Source organism: Manis javanica, chromosome 15 (assembly GCF_040802235.1).
Source record: "Manis javanica isolate MJ-LG chromosome 15, MJ_LKY, whole genome shotgun sequence".
NCBI lineage: Eukaryota > Metazoa > Chordata > Mammalia > Pholidota > Manidae > Manis > Manis javanica.
In genome coordinates this window covers 70,050,442-70,077,218 of record NC_133170.1, presented here as the reverse complement: position 1 = coordinate 70,077,218, position 26,777 = coordinate 70,050,442, and the positions used below count along the sequence as shown (strand labels likewise).

At 38.7% G+C, this 26,777-nt stretch overlaps 1 protein-coding gene across 6 annotated transcripts in view; it reads left to right on the top strand.

Moving 5' to 3' along the window:
* The first annotated feature begins 4,048 nt into the window (after positions 1 to 4,048).
* HECTD4 (HECT domain E3 ubiquitin protein ligase 4) overlaps positions 4,049 to 26,777 on the top strand; it is a 171,220-nt gene continuing 148,491 nt past the window's right edge. For 3 of the 6 annotated variants that reach the window (XM_073222475.1, XM_073222473.1, XM_073222472.1), the window contains exon 1: positions 4,062 to 5,760. In XM_073222475.1, the coding sequence (XP_073078576.1) occupies positions 5,584 to 5,760 (177 nt within the window). In that variant the 5' untranslated portion in view covers positions 4,062 to 5,583. Of the gene's footprint in view, positions 5,761 to 26,777 lie in introns of all 6 variants that reach the window. The other 3 variants (XM_073222477.1, XM_073222476.1, XM_073222474.1) reach the window with 3 other exon arrangements.

Here is a 26,777-nt window from a genome sequence, read left to right as displayed (position 1 = left end):
GCACAAAGAGGGTAAGTAATTCCTCTAAATGGGATTTGATCCTGGATTTTCTGGGCAGGTCCATGCTCTTACGCATGCCCTCTATCGCCTCTCAAATTAGTAAAACAGAACCTTGGTTCAATTAATCTCCCTATCTGCGGACTTCCCTACTAACAGATTGCTCAAAAAACCTGATCCTGAGGATTTTATGGGGACCCAGAGGAAATCAAGAGCAATCACTGCAGGATTATAAATCCAGGCAGTAATTTGATAATCTGTTTGCATTTTAGAAAGATTAGTCTTTCTAAACACTGGTGTAGAGAGGACACAAGGAAAAACAAATATGCTAGAAAATGGGCAGTTGTAGGAATTTGTCCAATTTATTGTTTTTGTTTTTTTTAACTAGAACCATTAATGCAAGTTTTTATGAGAAAGAAACAAGTACATATAAAAATAAGTAACTTCCAAGGCACAGTCTTAATATCAAAATTATGGCAGGGGAAACCCACAAGTGTGATCCTGGAGTCCTAATGCTGCTTCAGATTGAATTCCTCTGTAATAAGGTTAAAAAGAAAATACCCACCCATATGCTGGGACCCAAACCCAGGCAGTCCAAGATTCAAATACCACACACACTGCCTTTCATGTAAATGCTTTTCTTTGATTACTGTTTCCCCCACCATCCTCATGTTCATTTAGATCGCACACACGTCAGTTACCAGCATTAAACTGGACAGCCTCAGGGAAGCTTCCCCATTTCTCAGACTAGGTCTCTGGACTTCTCAGCCCCTTTGGAATTACTTGCTCTATGTCACTTCCTCATCCTAAGCTTTGTGAGGGACCGGCGCTGCTGGTCTAGAGTTGGACCCTCCAACCTAACTCTACACAAAGTAGGCTCTTCGTGAATACTGAATGAATGAAAAATAGTATTTGCTTTTTCTCTTGTGCAAATTCTACGACCGTATCTTTTGCCCACTTTTCCTTTGTGGGGGCTACCCTTTCTTAATCTGTTTGCCGCAGGGGCGTGTGCAAATTTACAGGTCAGAACTGGAAATCCTGGTGCAGCAAGGCCTCTAGTGCCCACAAGGGGGTGCCCGAGGTCATGACATTTTTCGGAGCTCCACGCTGCTGATTTCTCCAATGCAAGCTGCGCTCACTACTGCCTCCCTCATCTTTGGGCGTTTTCATAAACGTGGAGGCTTGCCCCTAGTAAAGCTAAGTGAAGGGAGCTCCGAGGAGAGTTTCTCCCTCTTCCTTTTCAAGTATCTTTCATCCGATTTCCTTTCCTTGGGGCCTCATTGACCCACACATGAGCCGAAATAATCTTCCTTGAAATAAAAAAAAAAAGTAAGAAAAAAGGACAAGGCTACCAGATCACTTGGAGAAAAGATTTTGAGTAGGTGTGTGTGTTTCCTCTTTGAGACTGATTAGTGAGATGGAAATAATCTCCCCCACAGTTCTGTCCGGATGTCTGTTTAGCAGACAAACGTGTTTTTTCCCTTGGTGTTTTGAAAGGGCTTAAAAATTAACATGGCTTTGTTTAAAGCTATTTCAAGCTCTATTAGGGCTTTTCAAGGACCACTTATCTTAATGCCACACTTGCATTTTGTGGGACCAATACATATCACAGACTCATTTTAGACAGTGAGCTGGTGCAGAAAAGCCAGCAGAAGGGAGAACTACTGCAAAATCCCAGAGGGGCCCAGCTTGAGCCACGGCCAGTGAACATCACGTCAGCAGCTTGGGCAGCAGGGAGATGGGCTCTGTCAACAAACTTGCCCTCTCTTGGGGAGATGCCTCCCAGGGAAAACTGAGATCCAGCCTACTGAGAGCTATTCTTCCTGCTTTCTTGTGCTGCCTCTTTGCTTCCAGCTGAGGGTTGCCCAGCCAATACCTTCTCTTGCTCCTTTTCCCGTAATGATCCTCCATTCTGGAATGGAAGAGTGGAAAGGACAATTCCAAAGGAAAGAAGTCATAAACCATAAACCTTTCCTTTCTGTGATTCTATGAATGGGTGTTTCCTGTGTGCATGGTGTGTGTATGTGTGCTATCTTGACTAAATTTGGATTCTCTGCCCCCAGGCTTCCAGCAGAGAGTTGTTTTGACCAGGGACTTTCTTTGTCGTGCTGATCTGTTCAAGAAATTCCCAGTAAATGGTCTTTTTCCAGAAGGGCTTCTATAAATATTAATTCATCAGCTCCCTCATCATGGTATGGTGGCAGCCATGCAGTCCTATGACTAATTAATTACTGTTGCTAAAATATTAAATAAGTACTCATTACGTAGTCTAAAGACTTTCAGCCCTAGATATACGCTGTTTTCATTAATTAGGGTGAAGGACAATAGTTCCCAGGTTTTTTTCTCTTCTGATCCTGAAAGATAAACACTAAGAGCAGGAGAATGTTTCTCTGAGCTACATAGACGGTTATTTAAATTTCAAAATCTGAGCATTTAGAAATTGGGATGGTTGCCATTGGTTTGGCAGTTGTGTACAGGAATGAAGGAGTTTCTTTACAGCCAAAATAAGGAAGGTGGGGTTGTAGAATGAGACAGACCTGGGTTCACATGAGAGCTTTGAAGATTTTTTCAAAATGTATGCATGTGTTTTTTACCTTGGTGTTTTGAAAGGGCTTACAAATTAACATGTCCCAGCTGAAAGTGAGGATAATAACATTCTCTTTCCCAGAGAGCTGTTATGAGGATTTGCAAATTGGCCATTCTAGCACATTTGTCTGTTTTATTCTCTGCCTAGCTGTGATCTGCTCTGAACTGCTGGACTTAACTGTTACTTTGCTTTTTGTCTGTTTTCTCTATTAGCTACTCAGTTCTTTGACAGAAGCCTTTTCTGCCTCACTCATTTTGGTAAGCCCACAACAGGAATGATGTCTGTCATAAAGCAGGGATCAAGAAATAGTTGTTGAATGAATAAAAGAAGAGCCATCTCCCTGTGGAGTATTTTCTATGTATTTTAAACAAACTGTCTAGGTCTTTGAGAGGAGGGAGTCAAATTTTCATGTATTATTTCAGGTATTCAGATATATTATATGATCATTCTATATTCCTCCCAGGATTTGACTCCTCCTAGGGGCTTAACAAATGCTTGTGGAATAAATATCATGAAAATGAAATTAACAATCATTGTAAGCAGCATAGATTGTTGTAATAGAGCAATGCACAAATTATTTGGTTGGGAGGCAGTGAAGGATGGAGCCACCTATGAGTTCAAATCTTGATTCTTCCAACTCCTAAGCAGATGCAAGTCACTTAATTCAGAGCCTCAGTTCCTTGTAAAATGGGGCTATTCATGAATACTCTAAAGGGTGTTATGATGGCTAAATGAGTGGGTGTACGCTGACTCCTAGGTGATCAGTAGCTTAGTAGTAGTAGTAGTAGTAGTCGTTTTTTTTCAAGTAATTCATGCTCTAAGAAGAAAAGTTGGAAAACATCACAAAGTACAAATCATGAATCCCCTAGTCACTAGTAAATGCACTGCTGAGATTCACCTAAATGTGTTACCAGGCACAATACCCTCCTTGTCTTTTATTCTATAACCTAGAGTCATACATGCATGTAATTAAAAAAATGCTATCATAATGCAAACAATTAAATTTCAGATTTCCTTATTATTTTAGCTTGTTTTTTTTCCATTTAGTAATATATCATGAACATTCACTTGTATTGATATCCTTCATAAACAATGGCTCTGTAATATTCCATCTTATGTCATTATTTTAGTTAACCAATCCCATATTGTTGGACATTTAGACTGATTATAATTATTCCTTTTATAAACAATACTAACATACTGCATATCTCTGCATATACATCCTTGAATATGGCTCTGGTTGTTTCCTTCATACAACTTCCTCAAAGTCGAGTTGCTGTATCAAAGGGCATGCACATCAATGTTCTTCTGATTCATTTACTTATTCAGTCTTCATTAAAACTAATTTTTAGGGCAGTTTTATGATCACAGCAAAATAAAAGGGAAGGGACAGAGATTTTCCCATATACTCCCTGCCCTATACATGTGTAGCCCCCCCCCCATTTTCAACATCCCCCACCAGAGTGGGACATCTGTTATGATTGACGAACCTGCAATGACGACACCCCATGGGTCACTCTTGGCATACATTCTATGGGTTTGGACAAATATATAATGAATGACATGTATCCATCAGTGTGGTATCACACAGAGTATTTTCACTGCCCTAAAGATCCTCTGTGCTTTGCATATTTATCCCTCCCTCCCACAGCCCCTGGCAACCACTGATCTTTTAATTGCTTCCATAGTTTTGCCTTTACCAGAATGTCATATCATTGGAATCATACTGTCAACAAGAAATCAACAGGGCTCTTCAGATTGGCATCTTTCACTTAGTAATATGCACTTAAATTTCTTCTCATTTCTTTTCCTGGCTTGATAGTCATTTCTTTTTATTGCTGAATAATATTCCATTGTGTGGATGTACCACCGTCTATCCATTCACCTACTGAAGGACATCTTGATTACTTCCAAGTTTTGGCAATTATGAATAAAGCTGCTATGAACATCCCTGTGAAGGTTTTTGTGTGAACCAACGTTTTCAAGTCCTTTGATGCGAATGAGTGCTTCATAGTTTTCTTTAAGTATAAAAGAAATACAAAGATGACTCACCTCAACCATGCCAGACTAGTCCCACTCTCCATGGCAACTCGCATTAACAGCTGGATATGTGTTTTCCTAGTTTTCTCTATACATGTAGTTCTTCCCTTTCTTGTTTTAATAAAAATGGATGGCGTGCATATTTTTAAGGTGTATATCAATCAGTATTAAAATACTGATGGAATGTAACAATACTCTCATTTTCACTCCCACTCAGTACCAGGCACCAGCATCAAGCGCTGTGACCAGTGCTTTCTTTTCATCAGGTTTTGAGTGCTAATCGGGTACTAGACTTTTTAGTAAATATGAACCGCCTTCTGCGCTGTTTCAGCAAGGGCTTACGAACAGGTGTGCAGCACCTATTCTGTGCTAGAGTTTTGCATATTTTAAACAGGAAAGCAGGTACTGAATCTTCAAGCTCCGCCCAGGGCCGGGGCTCTGGCCCGGGCGAGGAGCGCATCCATGAGTGGGCGAGGAGGGCGCCCTCATCTCCTGATGGGCCCCAGACGCCCCCGAATGGCTAGGGGCAGAAAAGGGTCAGGTAGGTCGGTCTGAGCGCTAGACCAAGCGGCGAGGAGGAATTCCGCAGAACCGAGAGCCCGGCGGCGGGGCGGGGCCAGGGGGCGGAGCCTGTATTGTCCGCTCCGCGGGGCATGCCGGGAGCCCCGCCCCCAACATGGCGTCTCACTGACAGTTGGCTGCTAGCGGCAGAGGCGGATTCTCTTCTTCAGGGCGGCGGCGGTGACGGCGGCGGCGGCGGGGCAGGGGTCTCCGGGGCCGGAGGGTGGGGGATGGCGACTCGGACCGCCTAGGGCGGAGCTGCAACGGGCGAGGAGGCGAACGGGGCGCTGCAGGCGGGAGCGTCGGCTGCTGCCATGGACTGGTGATCGCGGCGGCTGCTGTTGGCGTTTCCCCCGGCCGGGTGGCTGCTCCTCACCGCCAGCCTCTCAGCCGGGGCAATGGGCTCGTCGGCGGCCGCGGCGGCTGCTGCTGCTGCTGCGGCGGACTCGGCGCAGTGGCTCTCGGTGAAGGAGGAGACCATCTTCCTGCATGACGGGCTGATCCGGGTCACCGACCTGGCCGAGCTGCCCAGCGAGATCCTTGGGGCCCCGGAGGCCGCCGACACCGACTTGGAGGTGAGCGACGCAGCTCCTCGGCCTCCGCCATCGGATTGGCTCACCCGCCAACACCCCGGGGTCGGGCCCTCACATCTCCGCCTCACCCCAACCTGGAGTCCGAGGCCCCCAAAGGCTATCCCGGCAGGTGTTGTGGGCGCAAGGCGGGCAGTGGGGGGCCGCGCCGCGGGTCTGCAGATCGCCCGCCTCCCTGCCTCCTCCGGGCCTCACACCCCCAGGGATTTCGTTTTGAACGTTCCGACACACGGCATTTTATTAGACTATGGCCGGGCACGGCCTCCACGCCCTGTGCAGGAGCCGCCGTCACCTCCCCGGCTGTCTCCCCTCCCCCGCGGACCCTCTCGGACTCCCTTCCAGGGCACGCCCAGGATGCTTAGCTTTGGGGACATTTTAATTTTATGCTGTACACCTCCCCCCTTTCTTTCCCCGGCTCTGTGTTGATTTTTTCTATTTTTTCGGGGGAGGGTAGTGGCAACAGCGTATCCGTGATGGGCATTCCAGCAACTTGCCTGGATTGACACGGGGCCTTTGTCAGCCAAACAGGCGGTGTGGACAGCGAGAGGGATGCTACAGCGGCCCTCCGTGCGCTCTCCGCGGAGGGTAACGGGCGCTTTAGGCCACAAGGTCTTTTTGTGAGCTCCAGGGTCGTGCAGAAGCCGAGGCTTAAGAGCCGTGGCAGGTGCAAAAGCAGATCTCAGCAACTGTGCTGCGGGCTTTGGGGGCAGAAGGAAACCAAATATGCTCAGTTGATGGGAACTTTGCACCGACTTCACGTGGTTTCGGGTTTGCCCAGATGTGGGAATACTGACTGGTAGCATCGTTTCTTCGAGGCCAGCCGAGGCTGACACTCCTTCCCCTCCACTTTGTGGGATGACATTTTGATGAGTAGGTAGCATGGGGTATCATGAAATTCTTATTGTAGCAAGGAGAACTCTCCGGGGTAGGGCGCAGAGAGGATGGCCTGTCTTCTGGCTATAAACGGAATGTGAGGAATCTTTTGTGTTTTGCGGTTTTGCATGCACTATAGAAATAGATTAAAACCCATTACTGTGTGTGTGTGGAAACGGCAGCGATCGGATCGCGCTGGTCGAGATTTCTGGACGTGCCTGAGATGTAAATATGTTCCCCTGTATTTTTGTGTCCGGATTTGAGGTTGAGGTTGCAGCATTCCCACTGTGAACTCTTAATTGACTTATTTTACAGTCCAGCCACCAAAAAAAGGGAAGGTACAAGTTAGTAGGGAATTCCTATCATGGAATCATAGTTTTATTATGTCTCATTTAGACCTATTCTATAAAAAGCAAGGTGTGTCTGAGTGTCTTACCTGCTTGAAAACTCAACGTATATTATACTATAATGGTGGAAATCTTTTGACTTAATTGGCTCTGTTGTATGCGAAATGTGGAAAGTGAATTCTCTTTGTTCCTTAGAGACTAAGTTCACAGATCCAAAATTTATTTGTTTTTAGGATTAAAAAGTGTAGTGGTTTAAAATACTTGTGCTATATGAAGTTGGCTTCCTAAGATATTTACTGTATAAATATATTAAGTATTTGTCAGCTACTTGCACAGAAGAATGATGTTAAAAAGAACGACTTCTCTGGTCTGGTAGATTTTAAAAAGCTTTAAAAAAAATCATGGTCTGACCTCTCAGAAGCCAATATGTATGTAGGTGATAAACATTTATGGCTGACAGTAGTGAAGAACTTTTTTCATTTCTTTCTATATGTTATACAAGCTACATAGTATTAGGAGAAATGGATAGCTAAGAATTTTTTTGTGGCTATTAGGTTTGTGTGGGTGTGTTCACATTTAGTTATTTAATACTAATGATATTGATTAAGTGTATTATGTGTGTCAGGCATTATTATGTTCCAAGAAGATTCTAGTAAGTAAATATTGTTACTCATTGTAACAATTGTAAATATTGGACCCATTATACAGGTGAGGCAAGTAAATCACAGAGCAGGTGTGCAACTTGCTTAAGATCACACATAGAGAAAAGAGCCTGGAGATTAACCCTGGTCTGTTGGTTTCAACACGTGTTCTCCTAATCATAATATTCTTCTATCTCCACGCATGTATGATACTCATAGTTGCAATTATTTAAAACTTCATAACTGGCTGAAGATAGGGAATATTTATCTAAAAATAGATACCTTTATTTCCAGTTATTTTTTTTCATATTTGGGAAAGATTAGAGGTTCATCAATTTTTTAAAAACTAACTTTTGAATGCCACCACCCCTATGAAGTACACTCTGACAAACCTCTCTTTACAGTGGACATCTGGTAGAACAATGGACATTTTTCACAGGGTTTTTTTATACTTAGGTAGAATCCTTCAGTTAACAATTTTGGATTATGATAGATGAGACTCAAACTAAGCCATCTGACCTGTTTTGGCAACCTTAATACATAAGATTGCACTACAGTCTCAGAATTTTAGAGCTAGGAGGGACCTTAAAGATCAGTTTTCTTCATTTTAGAGAGAGGTTATCTGACCAGGTCTTGAAGTTATGACTTGGTAGCATAGCGAGCGATGCAGGGCAAATCACTAGGTCCACTTTCCTGCCTTGGAATTGCAGTGTTCTTTTCATTCTGTAAGTGCTGCTCAAAGTTAAATGTCAATCTGAAAAAAGAACTCATCCTAAGAACTAGATCAACATTGACTTAGCATTTTAATTTAAGCAAGAGCAGAGACTTTGAATTAAAATTTTTCTTCCCACTGAATTCTAAACAGAAGGTTTATTTTTTAAAATTCAATAAATTGTGTTTAAACAACAAATTCATTCAACAAGTATTTGTGGAATTCAGAAATGAGCCTGGTTCACTGTCCAGGGACACAGCAAGAGATAAAATAAAATCCTGCTCTTAAAAAGCTTTTATTTTAGTGGGAGAATATATATAATAGTTATCAAATATATGACATATGTAAAATATGTCAAATGATAACGACTATGGAGAAAGTAATAGCTGGGTCAGAGGGGCAGAGTGTAATGGTGGAAGGTCTCTGTTGTACAGAGGGCGAGTAGGACAGGAAAGCCCAGGATGGCATTTGAGCAGAGACCTGAAGGGAGTGAGAGTACCCTATGGCTAATGGGGAAAGCACACCCTAGACAGGACTGCAAGAGCCAGGTCCCTGCAGGGGAAGTATTGGTATTCTCAGTTTGGATCTCTGAGCTCAGTAAGCAAAGGGGGAGTGGTTAGAGTAGGAGATGAGGGTAAGGGTACAGATCAAGTAGGGCCTTGTACATAAGGACTTTGTTCTCTGAATGAATTAAAAGTACAGACTGAAGTTTTTCCTTGGTCTTAAGGTAGCTACCTGAATTTAGTTTAATTTTATGTTGGCAGAAAGCAAAAGCATGTAGGAAATTATTTTTTAAGTAATAAAATATAAATTTAAGAGAAATAAATAATAGCTCAGAAATGACATCTCAGACATTACTGAATTCTGTATTACATTTCATAGAACATTAGTCTTTTTTAAAAAAGGGAATTTACAAGACAGAAAACAATAGCTTATTTGTGGAAGTTCCAAAAAATTTCAGCTTTCTATCTGATTTTTCCTTACAAGCTCCAGGTGGGAACAGGAGTTTTGTATATACGGAAGTTGGCAGAAAAATGAATTGACTTGCCTGAGGTGGCCAAGATATTTTCTCACCCCATAGTTTAGATTAACTTTGAATTCAAATATGTTGGTTAGTATTTCTCATTTTTCACTGAGTTTGTTTATAAGGACTCTCCTATCCTCACCTCCCCACACACTCATACCATTCAAAGATGAACATGAATGTTCATAGCAACTTTATTTGTGCTCGTTGAAAACTGGAAACAATTCACATGTCCATCAGCAGGTGAATGGATCAACAGTGTGATGCATCCATACAGTGGAAAACTACTCAGCAATTAAAAGAGATGAACTGTTGACATTCACAACATGGATTTATGCTGAGTGGAAGAAGCTAGACAAATGGGTACATATGTACATATGTCTTATGTAAGATTCCATTTATATGAAGTTCTAGAAAATGCAAACTAATCTGTCCTACAGGAAGCAGATCAGTGGTTGCCTGGGGATGGAGTGAGGTGGGAACAGGGGCAAAAAGGGATTACAAAAGAGTATGAGGAAACTTTGGGGTGATGGCTATGTTCCCTATTTTGATTATGGTGATGATTTCATGGTTGTATATATACATAGGTCAAAACTCATCGAACTGTGCACTTCAAGTATGTTCTGTATGCCAGACCTCCATAAGACAAATGAACAAAACCCGCCCATGCCCAGAATGCTTTACTGATATTATTTAGGAAATGAAAAAGTCTCAGCAGGGTTTTTTGTTTTTTGTTTTTTTGCCATGTAAGGGGAGGAGCATTTGAATTTGAATCGATCAACTGAAATGTCAAGGCTTTGAATGCTTATGATACACTCAAGTGAAATCTGAATAAATGTTGATCTATTCTCTCAGGAGAATACCACCAGCCCATTTATCCTTTGGTCAAAATCCTTTGGGAAGTGTTCATCAGTATGTACTTTTATAGAGTCCCAGATTCCGAATTTAGAAAAGTTAATGAGTAAGTGCACTACCTTTGCTCACCAGTAGAATTAGCTGCCGTATAATTCATGAGCACTGGGTAAGGGTCACCGAGTCTTAGTACAGTGTTCTGTGAGCTCGGACACGTGGCTCAGCCTGCTCCCAGACTTGGCTGCCTAGCTGTAAAGTTAGAAGGAATTAGCCCGGACTGTGAGAGAGAGTATTGCCTAGAGGTTAAAGTCAAGTTTAAAGAGTCACACTGGGATTGAAACTCTAGCTCTCCCCCTTCCTAGCTGTGAGATTTTGCGCTAGTTCCGTATCTTTAATAATCCCTGACTTCTTCCACGGCAGCTGCTTTGTCATCACAGTCCCCACCTCTGCTGCCACCAAGACAACAGGGTCAGCATGTTGTGTGCCAGGCTCTGTGCTATGCACTTCACACCCTTATCTCACTTAATTCTCAGAAAAACCCTACAAGGTTGGTACTGTCATCATCCTTATTTTATAAATGAGGAAACCGTGGCACAGAAGTAGGGTGACTTGACAAAGGCCATGCAGTTATTAACAAAGCTGAGTCTGAAATAGATCAGATTCCAGCTCAGGGTCCAGGCTTTAAAGCCATCATGTTATACTGCCTCATCCCCTGTAAGGGGGAATCATAATAGGGTCAGCGTAAGGATTAGATAAGGATGGATGTGATTATATACACACAGCGTATGGACTCTCTTTGTAGTCCACCTGTGTTGCTGGAAAGTTACTTATTCATATATTCACTCAGCTGCCCAAGGGATATGAAAGCAAAACTATCCATCAACAGTATTGTTTTCCTCTAGTAGTGGGTAGTGGGGAAGGGTTTTTTTTAGTTGTGTGTGTGATCCCTCTGGAATTTTCTTCCTTCTCAATTTGTTTGCAGTATGGCTAGGCAGATGAGATGATAGCCTTCATTTCGTTTTCCTCCAGTTGTATGTCTACAGTCTTGCTAAATAAATCAGTTTTGATTATTATCTCTCTTCTTGGCTTCCATATTGACTGTCACAAAATACCACCTGTTGGCCAGGGCTCCTGGGTAGATTGTCATACATCTGTTCTTTCCTAAGTCATAAGGTACCTGTGGTGATCATTATGAAAGGACTGTCAATTCCTGGAAATGCCCTATGGGTCCCCTCCCTCTGTCTTCCCATCTTGTTTACACTGGTGCTTGAGGGGCAAACACAGGGAGTGTATCTGCTTCTCAAGATGCTGAGTCAGTAGTTGCAGACACATGTTAGTAACAGCAAATCATCAACTATGTGACAAATGCACAGTTACTTCAAAAGGAGAGAAGACCACAGAAATTGTCAAACTATTACTTTGATCCTACTCTGAACACACCTTATGTATCCATTACATTTTTAAAACTAATATACATGAATACATTCTTATTAAAAAATGGAAATAACAGATAAAACTGAAATTCCTTTTGGCCACCATCCCCAATCCTGGTCTCCATCTACTTTCCTCCCTGGTTAAATCAGTGATAAAATTTTTTGTAAATTTTTCAAGACCACCTTTGGATGTGTATGTTTGTGTGTTTGTGTATGTGTGTATACATACCACTCTATTTTTTCTTTTTATGTAAGGAATGAAATGTTAGACAGCTTTTTATAACTTGCTTTGATATGTTTTGTTCTGTGTCTCCATATAGAGATCTGCCACATTTTTAAAAAAATGCTGCACAAGACTCAGAATGCCATGGTTTATTTAGTCATTCCCCTACTGATGGGTGTCTTAGTGTCTTGTCACTGTGCTTACAAATTATCACAAATTTAGTGGCTTGAAATGACACTAATTTATTTTTACTCTGACATTTCTGGAGATCAGATGTCCGAAATGAGTCTCAGTGGGTTAAAGTCAAGTGTTAGCAGATCCAGTTCCTTCTGCAGGCTCTAGAGGAGAATCCGCCCCCCTTGCCTGTACGGTTTCTAGTGGCTGCCTGTAGTCCTTGACATCTTCAACGTGCCTCACCCTCCTCTCTGATCTGTCATCACCATGGTTTCTCCTTTGACTCCTCCCACATCCCTTTTATATGGACCTCCATGATTACATTTAGAACGCACGCACATTATCCAGGGCAGTCTCCTCATCTAAAAACCCTTAAATTAATCACATCTGCAAAGTCTTCTTTTGCCACCTAAGGTCACATTCACAAGTTCCAGAGATTCGGATGTAAATATTTTGGGGGTCATAATTCAGTCTACCACAGTGGGCATTTTGATTGTTTCCGTTCTTCACTGTTAGAGCCCTTAGTGCATATCTTTGCGTGCCTGTTTGTGCACACTTGGGAGTATTTCTCTAGAGTAGTTGCTGAGAAATAGAATTGCTGGGTCATCGGTGACTATTTTACATTTTATTAGGTACTGACAAATTGCTCTCCAAAGTGACCATACCAATTCATACTCCCAAGTAACTGTTTTGTTAGGCCCTCTTTGCCTTCCTCCATCATGAGATTATTTTAGAACTTGTGGATTTGCTTAAATTTATCGTTTGCTTCAGCCAATGGCTTTTGCTTCAAAAGATGAGTCCAGTAGATGTAATTGGGCTCTTGGAAATGCAAGCCAAACTGTGACTAGCTCAAAGAAGCCAGTTTTCTTAGTGCTGCTAAGCTGTTATCACGTCACTTCAGAGGACCTCTCTTGTGGCTTGATCTCCTTTGCCTCCTGATATATAGTCATTTTGGTCAGTAATCCAGTTAATACAGACTATGTCCATATATAGGCAGGAGAGAGCAACAACTTCTCATTCTGATGGTCTGGGGATGCTGCCAGAGGCCCGCAGAGCCAGGGAGCTGCCCACTCTGGGAAGAGACGCACTGGCCCCTGCAGTGTGTTCAGAGTGCACAGCAATTGGTAGGCAGGCTATTGGAACTCAAGATTGTCTTAACAGTTTCTCTCTTACGTAACAATGTACGGAGTCATTCTACTTTTTTTGACCTGAAAAATAACTGATATTAAGTTGATTGTGTTTTATGCTATGCAAAGCTTTTTTCCTTATGAAGAATAATACATGGGTGTAGTAGAAAATAGAGAAAAACATCTTAAAGTGTAAGAAAAGAATTACCCTTTAATTGCACCATCCCAAAATAACCATATTAATTAATTAATTTTTTATTATTTCCTTCTTCAATTCATATTTTTATATATTGGCAAAATTGAGATTATATGCTATGTGAGGTTTTGTATTCTTTAATCACTTATTGGGAGCTTTTTGTTAAATTCAGACTTAAAAACATAAATTTTAATGGCTGCATAATAATGCATAAAGACATACTATAATTGTCTTATTGTACATTACTGCTTTTTCTTCACATCTGCTATTTTAAAGAGTCCAGCTTATAGGAGGCCAAAAGATTTTTAGTTTTTGGAGTGTTGTTTGATAGTTTGGTAAATATAAATTTGTAGTGATTACTAAAGCGACATAATCCGTTACTGTTGCCAGTTTGTAAGGGAATTTTTTTTATAGTGCTGTATGATTCCTCTCCTAGTAAAGTGCTATTAAGCACAATTGTAGGATAATTAATGTTCCATGATGGGACATTTTAGAGTGGACATGCTTAAATCCCTAGGGTTTCTACTGAAACCTGCAGTTGGCTGAATTGCTAGGTTATAGCAGTTTGCAGCAATTTTAGATTAACAATAAGGAGATGCATAATTTGCAAACTATTTTATGCAAATTGTAGGTTTAGTAATGCTAGTAACTACAGATGTGTCATTCAAACAGTGGTTTTGTACCAACAAAATATTAGCATTCAGCTTGTATTTGTAATGGATCTCTTCTGGGTTTATTATATTTGCTTTATGCTCTGTAGTTTGCATTATTGATTCCAAAGAAACAAATCTAATATAGATGTAGCTATTTATGGGACAGACGAGAAAATCTGGATCTCCTATCTCTACTGATTTGTTTGCTTTTCTTACTGTTGAAATCACATAAAGAATATTAAAGGAAAACTGTGTCAACATATTTTCATCAAAACAGTGGTACATAATGGAAGAATTGCCTTCTTTATTTCTTGATACTGACTCCTTTCTTATCATCCTGTTGTGGTTTAGCCAAAAAGCAGCTACTGGTTTATTTAATCCAGAAAGGAGCAAAATGGGTGGAAAGGTAAAAATACATTTGGGGAACTCTGGAGGAAGCATTTTTTGGATGAGCTTATAACAGAGAAAAGTTTTCTTTCTGTCAGAGGTTCTGAACCTGAATAGAATTCAGGGATCCATGAATAGAATTTGGGGCTCTGTGAACTTGGATGGTAAAAATTATATCTTTATTTACTAATACTGTTAGCTGAAATTCAGCATTTCCTTAAGTTATGAATGTAGTCCACAGACCCTGGTAAGATTGGCAGTGCCTATGAAGGAAACATAGATATTTTCATATCTTACAGTTGAACATACCTCAAAACATTGTTTATGTTTACAATCACTTAGAAAGTATGGTAAATATTAGATCTTGTTATCCAGTGTACTAATAAAGAGCTCCTTTACTGATATCACAAATTTGATTTTTTAAAAGCATTTTGGTAACTATATTTCAATATGCTGTAATTGGTTTCCTTTAATCCCATGTATTTTATTTTATGCATTAAAAATCTGAGAAAGGTTGATAGGGTTCATCAAACTGCAGAAAGTTAGAGGTCCCTGAGTTAGCCTCTCTTTTCCCCACGTTCTCCCCGTTTTTAGTCCAAGTTTGCTGAAGACCAGCATTGTTTGCAATAATCTGAAATAAAAATGACCTCATTTTCAAAACTCTTTAATATTTTCTGTGGTAGAAAATGTCATCCTGCTACAAGTTTTTTCATTACTTATTGACTGCTGTTGGCTAGTAATCATTTCCTTGCATGCTGATTTTTGCCCATTTGCCAAACATGGTATTATTAACAATGAAGGTAGTTTTCAATAAAATGAAATATCTGTTAGAAAGTGACAAATTCTTTCAAAATAGAACAATTTTTTGTTCAAGAAGTATTTTGGGTTCTCCCCCACCTTGTCTGGGGACACTGTTCATCAACTGAAGCTATGTGAATAGAAATTCATTAATATACTTTGTATCAGTATCTTATACTGTTAGTTAAGAAACACTTTGGACAGGTGGCCTCAACCAGTAAAGATTGGTATCCCAGGGGAAACATTATTTTAAAAATCTGAATTTAATTTTGCTTTCATCTTTTCTGTAGAGTATAGTTACATACTTGTAGTTTCTTTTATGGTTCAAATTGTTATTTTGGTTTGTACTGTCAGTGTTTAGGAGTTTTACTTAAATAGCCTCCAGAACTTACTGTTGAATTGGTAGTTACTACCCACTTGTAGCTTTTGAGCACTTGAAATGTGGGTAATCAGAATTGAAATGTGCTTGACAGTATAAAATACACATCATATATTGAATGCTGTGCAAAAAAAATGTAAAAGGTGTCATAAATATTTTATGTTGATTGCTAAAATGCTAGTACTTTGGAAAAAATGGGTTAAGTAAAATATATTAAAATTAATTTAATCTATTTCTGTTTACCTTTTTAATGTGACTTCTGATTTAATATTAAATTCCACATATATCTAACATTTCTGTTGGACAGTGCTTCTTTATACGGAGATCAGCAAGCTATGGCCTTAAGGGTCATACGCAGCTGTTTTTGTAAATAAAGTTTATATGAACATAACCAACTCATTCATTTACATATTGTCTGCCTTCATGCTACAGTGCAACGTTAAATAGTTGTGACTGAGATTTTATGGCCAGCAAGCCTTCCCAGGAGCTTTCATTGCTCTGTGTGTGTGTGTGTGTGTGTGTGTGTGTGTGTGCGCGTGCCATTTTCATTTCATCCTTTCAATGACTTGTGAGGCAGTAGAGGAGATACTATTTTAGGAAAAAAGGTTTCAAGAAGCTAAGTGATTTGTCCAAAGTCATATAATTAGTGAGTGCCAAGATTAGGACTCTAGGTCACTTCTTCTGAGTGATTTTCCACTATACCTCTGCTTTAGGTAGCACTTGATCTTGATAACCTGTTATTTCTGAGATAGTAGTTAATGGCAGTTATTTTAAATAAGAGCTGCACAGCCCAGCCTACACATGGCTACCAGAGTAATCTTCCTAAAGCACAGTTATGCTACCTCCTTGCCCAAACCTTCAGTGGCTTCCCATTTCCTGCAAAGTAAAATCATAATTCCAAGTAGCTATCTGTGATCTGGTTCTCTTCTTTCCAGCCTTATATCATTATTCACTATCCCCCCAGGGACCCTATATTTTGCAAACTCACTTTCTACATTCTCTCTTAGTGTCTTGGCTCATGGGGTTCTATTTACTGGGGAACCCCACCTTCACTTTTGGAACCCTACCTTTATCCTTTTAGTTGCAGATCACCATTCCTCCATGAAATTTTCATGGTGCCTACAGTTAGAAGCAGTCACCCTCTCTTCTGTATTTCCATAACACTGACTTATATATATTAAATATATTTATTTGCACACTTGATCTCCCTCACTACATTATAATCTCTTTGAGGGTAGCCACTTTATATTATGCATGACTCAGTACCTACTAATATAATAGGGGCTCAAATATTAGTTGCAAATTGAACTGAATGTTAAGAAAAGCATTTAGAACAAGTGAAAGGATGTGATTTAATAATGCCATGAGTTGAGGACATAGGTTGGGAAGAATTGGTTAATGGGGAATAAGATAGGGATAGGTAGTTACTTCGATGAACTAAAGTAGTGTAGATGGGATTTTAGAATTTTTAATTACAGTTATGCTTTGCATTTTACATAAGAAGAGAGAACCACATCACAAGAGTAGTAATAAATGTTGTTAATCCTGGAGTGTGGATAAGCAATATAGAGTTAGGACTTTTGATTTTTCTGTAGAGCCTAATAAATTTTACATAGAGAATAATGAATTCCTGAGGTATTTCTGAAAACAGCTTCATTTGATGGAGTTAATTGAAAGTACCCTGCTTTGATCATCATTCCAAAAATCTTAATGAATTTGAATGAATTTTTGTCTAACCTAATTGTTCTTTAGTCAATTAGTGAGCTTAAGCACTATTCTATTTATTTTGAACATTGCAATGTAGAGATTCTTTTTTTCAGGACTTTCAGTGAACTGTGCCCATTTACCAGCTTTTATTGAGTGTCAGTACCTGAAGGACTAGAACTGTCACAGAAAGTACGTTATAGAATTTAACATAGTCTAGTTACTAACATAATGTTAATCACAATTTATTAAAAACATTATAAAATGCTTTAAGATTAAAATGTTATTTTAGAAATTTGCAAGGTGTAAAAGAAGTAGAGGAAGAAAAGAAAATCACTCATACTACCACCACCTAGAGATAAGCATAGTTTATATAATATCATGTATTTCCTTCCATTTTTTTATGCATGTGCATTGGCACACAGACTTACTTTAGGAAATTAGGATCATTTTATATATATACAGTGTCTTGATATTTTCACTTAACATTGACATTATTGCTCCACATGTTTACTATGGTGGAGACTATAGTTAATCCTGTGTGGATAGTAAAGCCTGCATGGTATTTCATCATGTGGACTCCCAGTGATTTGTTTGCCCAGTCCTGTTGTTGGAGATCTAGTCAATCCTGTGGATAAGTTTTAAAAACTAGAGAAATAGTTCTTATAGTGAGATTATTCTCTTAAAGTATGCTACAAAACACATTTGTAAATACCCATCAATTTTTTTTTACCATAAGTCAAAATGAGAGGTTTCAGATCTATGCTCTAGCTGTATGAATTGATAGGATTGTTCCACTGTTCATTTTTATATGCATAATGAAATTCATATTTCTGGTCATGTAATATAGTACATAAATTATTTGTGTATTCTGAGGCTTCATGAGGTGGATTCTTTAAAATTTTTTAGAAAGCAACATCTGGTTCAAGATTCCAAATGTTCAAAAGAAAATTCAAGGAAAAGTCTCCTCTGTTGCCTTGCCCCCTCCAGCAGCTGCTGGCCATGGCCCACCAGAGTAATTGTATGTACATACTGCATATATTGCATATACTGTATCTGTATACTGCATATACAAGCCTATGCACAGCAGACCTCTCTGAGCTGACTCCTACTATGTCTCCGTCGCCTTCCCCTTACTTTCACTGCAACCACCTTGGCCTCACTGTCTGGTCCCAAAGGCTTCTTTCTTCAGTGCCTTTGCTCTCCCCTGTGGACAGATCAGCTCCCCTAAGGCAGCAGCCCATGCAGGTGATAGAGGCAGTATTATGGAAGTATGAAGTACTTAGAAACTTAACATATTAGCAAACAAAAAGAGTCAGATTACCAAGGCAGCTTTAGCTGTGTTAGCAGATCAGTGGGAAAGCTTTGATATGACTAAAATAATCAGTCTTTTCAGATACATAGTTATATGCAGGACATAGTCCCAGAAAGTACAGGTGGGTACTTCAAGTTCTATGGCAAAGGGGCAGAGGACTTTTAGTTCAAAGGTTTTCTGGTTGCAAGATTGTGTGGTCATTCCTATGTAATTGAGAACATAAAGTGTAAACTAGAACAGCTCTCTCAAATTCTGATCCTACAGATTCATCTCCTCTTTCTCCAAGTAGTTCTTTTTGGTGCTAAGCTGCCATTATTCTTGCTTCTGGAGTTAAACAGATACTTCTATGAAAGACAAATACATACATATATATATATATCTTGTGCAGGACTGGTTTTTTAAGTGTGTATAAAATGCTATATTGTTTGGCTCTTAATTTGCCTGTTATTTTTGGAATGCATGTTAACATGTGGGGCCCTACAGAGTACCATGTCCTCTGGGATTTAAAGAAGTATGGTATACTGAGTCAGTGACAGATAAATAACATGGAGCTTCAAAGTTTGGTGGTCTTCAGGGAATTTGTAGACACAGTGAATGAGCCTAGTGGTTAAGCCTGTTGGCTTTGATCTTGGCACCTTTTAGCTCGGCTCTGCCACCTGTGAAAGCTTGCATACCTTGGTTATGAAATGCCCTCCTTTGAATGTAAATCAAGACTAAATAAGACAAATTTGGCAAAAGACCCAGACTAGCAAATGGCATATAATAATGAAATATGTGTGGGTAAAAAAGCTTTGCTGTTGAAACGTATTTCATTCAAGCATTGGAAACCTCAAGGTTTTATTGGCATGTTGCATTCTAAAATCGTGTGTTGTTATGGATGAATAGACATTATCACTCAAGTTTTTTAAAACCTGAAAATAAGATCCTTTTTTCATGTAGTTGAATAATAGGACTGTGTCAAGAATCATATTGTTGGTTATTTTTGCTAGAGACATATGGGACCAAGTACAATTTATTTACCCCAACTGAATTAAAATATTTTTTTACAAAAGGGAAAGATTATATATTTTATATATTTTCACATATTTCTAATAGTTGCTCTTCTCCATAGGCTTATTGGATTTCACTTTGACAAATTAAAAAACACTACTTGAGTGTTAAGAAACCTGAAAGGATTGCTTTTTGCTTGGCGATACCATCCACCTCTATGTGATACCATAAACATAACATAATAGGATAAATCTTTATCCATAAAATGAAATGGAATGACACACTTAATTTTTTTTAATGCCATTAAAGTTGTTAATTTTAGACTTATGGAGATATAGAATAAGTATTTGGTCTGTAGAGCAGCGTTCCTCTTTGTTTTGCACTTTGTTTTTATTTGTACAAGGCTCAAGTATCTGCAGTGTTTGGAACTGAACTAGGATTTGACATAACCAGCACATACCATGATTGAAAGTAGTTTTGTAGTGATGACTCAATATAAATTTGAAATTTGAACTGGTGCTTCTCATTTTCAATAGGAGCATTTGAGTAACACACCCAGGTTTCCTCTTCTTTCTGTCTCTTTTAGGAGCCAGTCTGAAGAACCAGTATTACTAATCCTGTCGAGTACATATTACATTTTGGCAAATGCTGGTTGATGAGATTAAAATTACCCTTCACATTTTAAGAGTTATATTTTTGTAATATCATTAGCAAGCAGGTGGATCCTAGGGGGACAGGAAGTGAAGATTGTGTTAGCCTAACTTTTCAGAGTCAAAGTTTAGAATTTATTTTGGGATTTTGCTTTGACACGTGAAGGATCTGGTTGTAGTTTCTTAAAATAATTCAGTTTATCTCTGTTCAGCAGTCATTGTTGAAACCCAATGAAGAGCCACATTTTGGAAAATATGAAAGACAAATAAGAAACAGGCACTTTTTAGTGGCATAATATTGTTCTTCTTTGAGACAGATGATAAAAATGAAAGAGTCTGTAGATGAGGTAATAATTTCAGAGCCTTTTCTCTTAGGTGGAATGTTTTAGAATTTAGAAATAGAATAGGTTTGATGAAACATCCATTAACTTAGTAAGGTGCCCAGGAAGAATCCCTCACCTGTTCTTATGTTGCCCCTGGACTGTAATGAAGCCATTGCTTGTCCTTGGAACTGCAGAGCTGTCAAGATAACGTTTCTAGAGAGGTCAGCATAGTTTCAACTTGGTAATGGTGGCCACTAGTCAGAGGGCTGTCCAGTCAGGTTCTTAGTTTTTATGAAATCTTTCTGCAAGTCATTCTATTTGGGTCTGGGCTAAGGCAAGGACTTCATCTTTGTCACAGATTTTTGCTAACAGGAAGACAATGATACTTTTAGCCTTTTGGCAACTGACTGTCTTGCAGGAATTCTGAGATTTTCTTCACTGCAATCAAAGTCTCATCATAAGCCACGAACCAGTTTCTGCTGTTTGAGTTTTGAGGGTCAATTAAAGTTACGCTCTGTGTGTTAAAAATTTTTTAATTCAGATTAAAAAATTTTTTTAAGTTCTCCTTTGCTTCCTGTATTTTGAAGTGCCTGAAAAGAGTAGAGAAAATTTTCGTTACACGGCTGTGTTATTTTATGGCCAGTTCCCTGTGGGGCTTTGTGTATTTGAGTACAGAGGACCTGAATGAAGTCCAGCTCTGCACTGGGTTGGGTTGTCCCTTCCCTGCTTGCTATCTTCCTTCATCCCTTAGAATGTTTTTAATAGCCATGAGGGAGGCTAGGTGGGCTAATATTTTAATGATTTGTAAAGCCATCTTCTTCAACTTGTCTTTATATCTGAGTGATTACAGCTAGTTTTTGTCTGTCTAGGATTTGAAATGTTGGTAAAACAGACATACACCTTTTATGAGAAACCTCTGGCTTCCTGTTATACTGGTCACTTCCTTCTCAGTTTCTAAAATAAAATCACATATACGCTCACTGATTTCAAACTGTACTGCAAAGCTATAGTAATCAAAACAGTATGATACTGGCACAAGAACAGATACATAGACCACTGGAACACAATAGCGAACCCAGAAATAAACCCACCCTTATATGGTCAATTAATGTATTACAAAGGAGGCAAGAATATACAATTCAGTATATTTGTCTCTTCAATAAATGGTTTTGGAAAAGACGGTCTCTTCAATAAATGGTTTTGTGCAAAAGAAAGAAACTGGATCACTATGTTACACTATACACAAAAATAAAGTGGATAAAATACCTAAATATAAGATTGCTAGAAGAAACCATAATAAACTCTTGAACATCAACATTAGTAACTTTTTTCTGGGTATATCTCCCCAGGCAAAGGGAACAAAAGCAAAAATAAACAAGTAGACAACAAACTGAAAAGCTTCTGCACAACAGAGGTGACCATTAACAAAACAAAAAGGCAGCCTACTGTATGGGAGACTATATTTGAAAATGATGTATTGATAAGGGGCTAATATCCAAAATAAATAAAGAACTCATAAAACTCAACAACAAAAAAGCAATCTGGTAAAAAATTGGGCAGAGGACCTGAGTAGAGATTTTTCCAAAGACATGCTGATGGCCAACAGGCACATGAAAAGATGTTCACTAATCATCAGGGAAATGTGAATCAAAACTGCAGTGAGACAGCACCTCACCCCAGTCAGAATGGCCACTACCCAAAATACAAGAAATAACAAGTGTTGGTGAGGATATAAAGGAAAGGGAACCTTCCTGTACTGCTCGGTGGGACTGAGAATTGGTGTGGCTACTATGGAAAGCAACATGGAAGTTTCTCAAAAAATTAAAAATAGAAATACCATATGACCTAGCAATTCCACTTCTGGGAATCTCCCCAAAGAAGTGAAATCATTAATTTGAGAAGATATATGCACCCCTATGTCTATTGCAGCATTATTTACAGTAGTGAAGATATGGAAGTAACTGAAGTGTCCAAGAATAGATGAATGGGTAAAGAAGAGGTGGTACATATACACAATAGAATATTATTCGGCCATAGAAAAGAAATCATGCCATTTGCAATGACATGAGTGGACCTAGAGGGTCCATGATCCTAAGTGAGATAAGTCAGAGAAAGATGAATACATACAGTTTCACTTATATGTGGAACCTGACAAAGCAAATGAAGATAAAAAACAGAAATAAACTCATAAACATATAGAACAAATGGTTGGTTACTATGGGGTGTGTGTGAAGGTGAAATAGGTGAAGGGGATGAAGTGATATAAATTTCAAATTATAAATAAGTCACAGCACCAGAAGTATAGTACAGGGAATACAGCTCATAATATTGTAACATCTTTGTATGGTGACAGATGGTAACTGCATTTATGGTGAGCATTTAATGTATATAATTGATGAATCACTGTTAATATGAAATCATTGTAATATTGTATATAAATTATATTAGAAAAATTTTTTAAAGTCACCCTCATAAAATCTAATTAAATTACCACTGTTTATCTAAAAATAAACCTTCAAACGGGACATTAATATTAGTTACATTTTTGAACATATGAAAGATGTGGTTCTAGCCAGAAAGTGCTGTTTGTGTTTTTTCATATTACGACCAGTTTCTTTACCTGCAAAAGGGAAATGGAAGTTTAGTCTTCTGAGAAGGCAAGGAAAAATCTACGCTTTTATGATAAAAGCAATTTTGTATCATAAACTAGAGAAATAGAGCTTTTTTCCTTCAAACAAATCTATTTTTGAAGAATTTGCTATGAGATTGAGCAAAGCTTTTAGACCATAAGGAGAAACAGAACTTTTAGATAAAAAGAAACCTTGTTTCATGAAGAAATAAAAGCATAGAAAAAGATGATCTGGATTAAATAGAATACAGGGGGCTGCAAGTCATGGGCAGAAGGGACAGGGCAGCTCCCTGGCTTCTCCTTGTCATTGATCATTTTAGATTCTTACTTATCCAATTGTGCTGTTGATAATAAGGAAAGACTTTGGTCAGTTAAGTTTCTCTAGCAAGGAACTGTTAAAGATTTTTAGTCCTTAGTATTTGATGTTAAATGTTCTCAAAGTGTGTTTTTTCCCCCCTTTCTTAAATGAAAACCCATCCTGTTTAAATTTCACAGCAGTTCAAAAAGTGCAACTTTGTATTTTTTATAATTAAAGTGAATCTAAATGAATTTCACCTTGAGAATTTTATAAACCTACCCTGAGGTAATGGGGAAGAGATAGGTGTTCGTGCTCCAAATCCGTTTGGCAGCTCAGAGATTTTTGATGGTCCCTACCATTGTCTCCCAAACTTTCCTCAGTTTCTTATTGCTATTCTGTCTTACATATTTGAATAGGTGCAAGGAAATAGAAAGTCAAAAAGTCAAAGACCAGCTTAAATGTAGCCTTACAATAAAGTGTAGTTTCTGTGCAAATACAAACTATATATTTCTATACCATCAAAAACCAAAAATACCATCCTCAGCAACTTCACAGAGTAAAACCTACCCAAAAAAGCATTTTTATAAGCTTTTCCTTTTCTACATAATCTAATATTCAGTGAGATTAATTCAATCATCTAACAGAGCAAGTTTTTATTTTTTTGGATGTTTCTAGTCTAGGCCTCCTATTCTTAGACTGTTTTCCTCATTACTTAGGAGGGTGATGGTGAATAATACATTTAAGTAGTTGATTTAAAGTCCAAGGTGAGCCAGGGTTGTACCTAGAGATCTTATTTTATATTTTTCTTTGTCTTTTTCTATGTTTTTATTTTTAAGGGGCCTACTGTCACCAAAACAAAATAGATGCTTAATGTTGATTGATGATTTTCCTTTCTTCAAGTCATATTGAAACTAGGACGTAAACCCCCTGATGTATTTTAAGAGCAAGGGATTCTGTAAACCAAAAAGCGTCTTAAGGGAAAAGTTCTCAATTTCACCATAATTACTTGTGCATTTGTGTATGAGAACTCCTTAGCCACCTTACTGCCCACAGTGTGGTATGTTTGCTGAATATTTGTTATACTGAAATAAAGCACCAGTGCTTGAGAGAGAATGGACACACTAGGATGTTACTTTATTCACATTTCTGAGAGGTAGCTAGGTATGGGTCAGTCTTGTCTTTGTTTTTGGAGAGGTAGTTAGGTATCCATTGTCTATCTTTGTTTTAAAGACCAGGAAACTGAGGAACAGAAAGATTAGTGACAGACACACCGTGGATTAGAATTTTGCCTCTTAGACACTCTGAGCTGTATTTTATCTGTTAAGCTACATTACTAAGTAGGTACAGATGCCATCTTTGGTAATGAAGTCTTTCTTGCATGTTGCCACAATTTAAGTCAGGCAATGTAGCGTAAAAAATATGTAAAAATATTCTGTTATCTTCTTTGATGTATCTGTAATTTTTACTGGGGAAAGCCAACACATTAAAGTAAAACCTTACCCTTTCACCCCCATGCCTAGAAAGTTCTGTTTATTAGAATGTGAGATTGATTTGTATCTCTCCAGCTACTACAAATAGTTTATAGAAGATCTATAAATGCCCAGAGCTGTATTTGTTTTGGGTACCTTCTTAAATAGGCCTCTTGTCCAAACCACTCACCTGCTTTTTTACTATTAAGAGATTTTTTAAATTGGTTACTTAGAGTAGAAGTCATGATGTTGTGAGCCATATTCTGAGATAGCAGAAGGAGGGCCAGCTGTACTCCCTTATCTGTGCCCTGGCAGACACTAAACAAACCCCACCCTGGCATATTTGGTGGGAAGTGATAGTGTCAGAGCGATGATGAGCCCCTGGGGACCTTCGTTCTAACAGTAAACTTGCGTTCCTTTGGGAGCAAGCAATTGGAATTCTTGGTAAATCCTAACACAGTGAGTCAGGAGGGGTGTGCATGGGCTGACTACTTGATGCATCTTCACAAAACCTAGATCCTTTAGGTCTGTGAGATACAGGAAATAAACTCTTACCACACTGCACTAATAACTAGGATATGAAATTGGGTGGCTGATGAATGAAGGTGATGCTGTATGCCACCATTCACACTCAATTGGATTTCTGACACAGAATCAAGCTCACTCTGAGGAAGACTAAAGGCCATTAATATAAATTAAACCACAACTTAGTATTTGGTTCTAATTGATTGAGCTAGCCGTGTTAGCCAAAAGAGTTGGCCCAGCCCACGCACTGGAAAGGTCTAGTAACCAGGACAACAATGGCAGTATGATGTGTGGCCAAAAGTATTTGTATCCTAAATCAGAGCATTTGATGTGTAGAATAAAAATTGAGAGTGTGTCTTGCTGGCAGCCATAATCTTTTTAAATTGAATTATTTTTTCTTATGGTGAAATAAAGTCTTATTCATTTGAGGGACACTGTAAACATGTTTGAGTCTTCGGAAGCCTAGAAAAATTAATTCATCCAAGAACACTAAAAACATAAAGTTTATTAGATAAAAATATACTGAGAGATTGGGGAGTGTTTCTTTTATTTGATTGACTTCACATCCTTAATAAAGAAAACAAAATAGGTACTTTAAACTGCTGAGAGGCAAATTCTGGAATTTGCATTAGGCTGCTTAGAAGCTTATGAGAATATGACAGTACTGCCCCTAAAAATCAGTGAAACCAAAGCAAAATGTTACGTAAAATAATATTTTTTCCAATAACATATGCTGTTTCCTCAGAAATGGTTATAACTTTTATCCTTGTAGCATGTTGTGAGAATGTCATGTTTATTTTGGGTTTTGAGTCTAAGAAGACATTTGATACCATGATAAAAAGTGCGGTATTTTTATTACCAATAGTCTTTCCAAAAAAGATAAACTTTTCCAGAAATACAAAATTGTTTGAGGTATTCCCAACATACTTGGTTGCTTTTCTAGAATTAAGTAGGCTTCCTTAGCCAAATTCATTTTCCTCTTTTGCCTTCAGCCTTGCTAAAAATAAAATCCTCCTACACTTGCTCACCCATTTTTACTCTGTAACACGCCAAAGCACTGCTTCCAGGAAAAGGTTAATATTAAGAATAACGTATTTCCTGCTGACCACCACGTTTGTGCTGCCGCAGCTGAATTCTGAGCCAATTTATTTGGCCATCTGTTCTCAGCATGGATAAGTTGAGGTTCATATAACAAGAGGAAGCAAAACTAGATGTTTCATCTGACCTCTACCTCCAGAAGCATGGCCTATCTTTGCCAATTAGATTCTTCACTGGAGAAT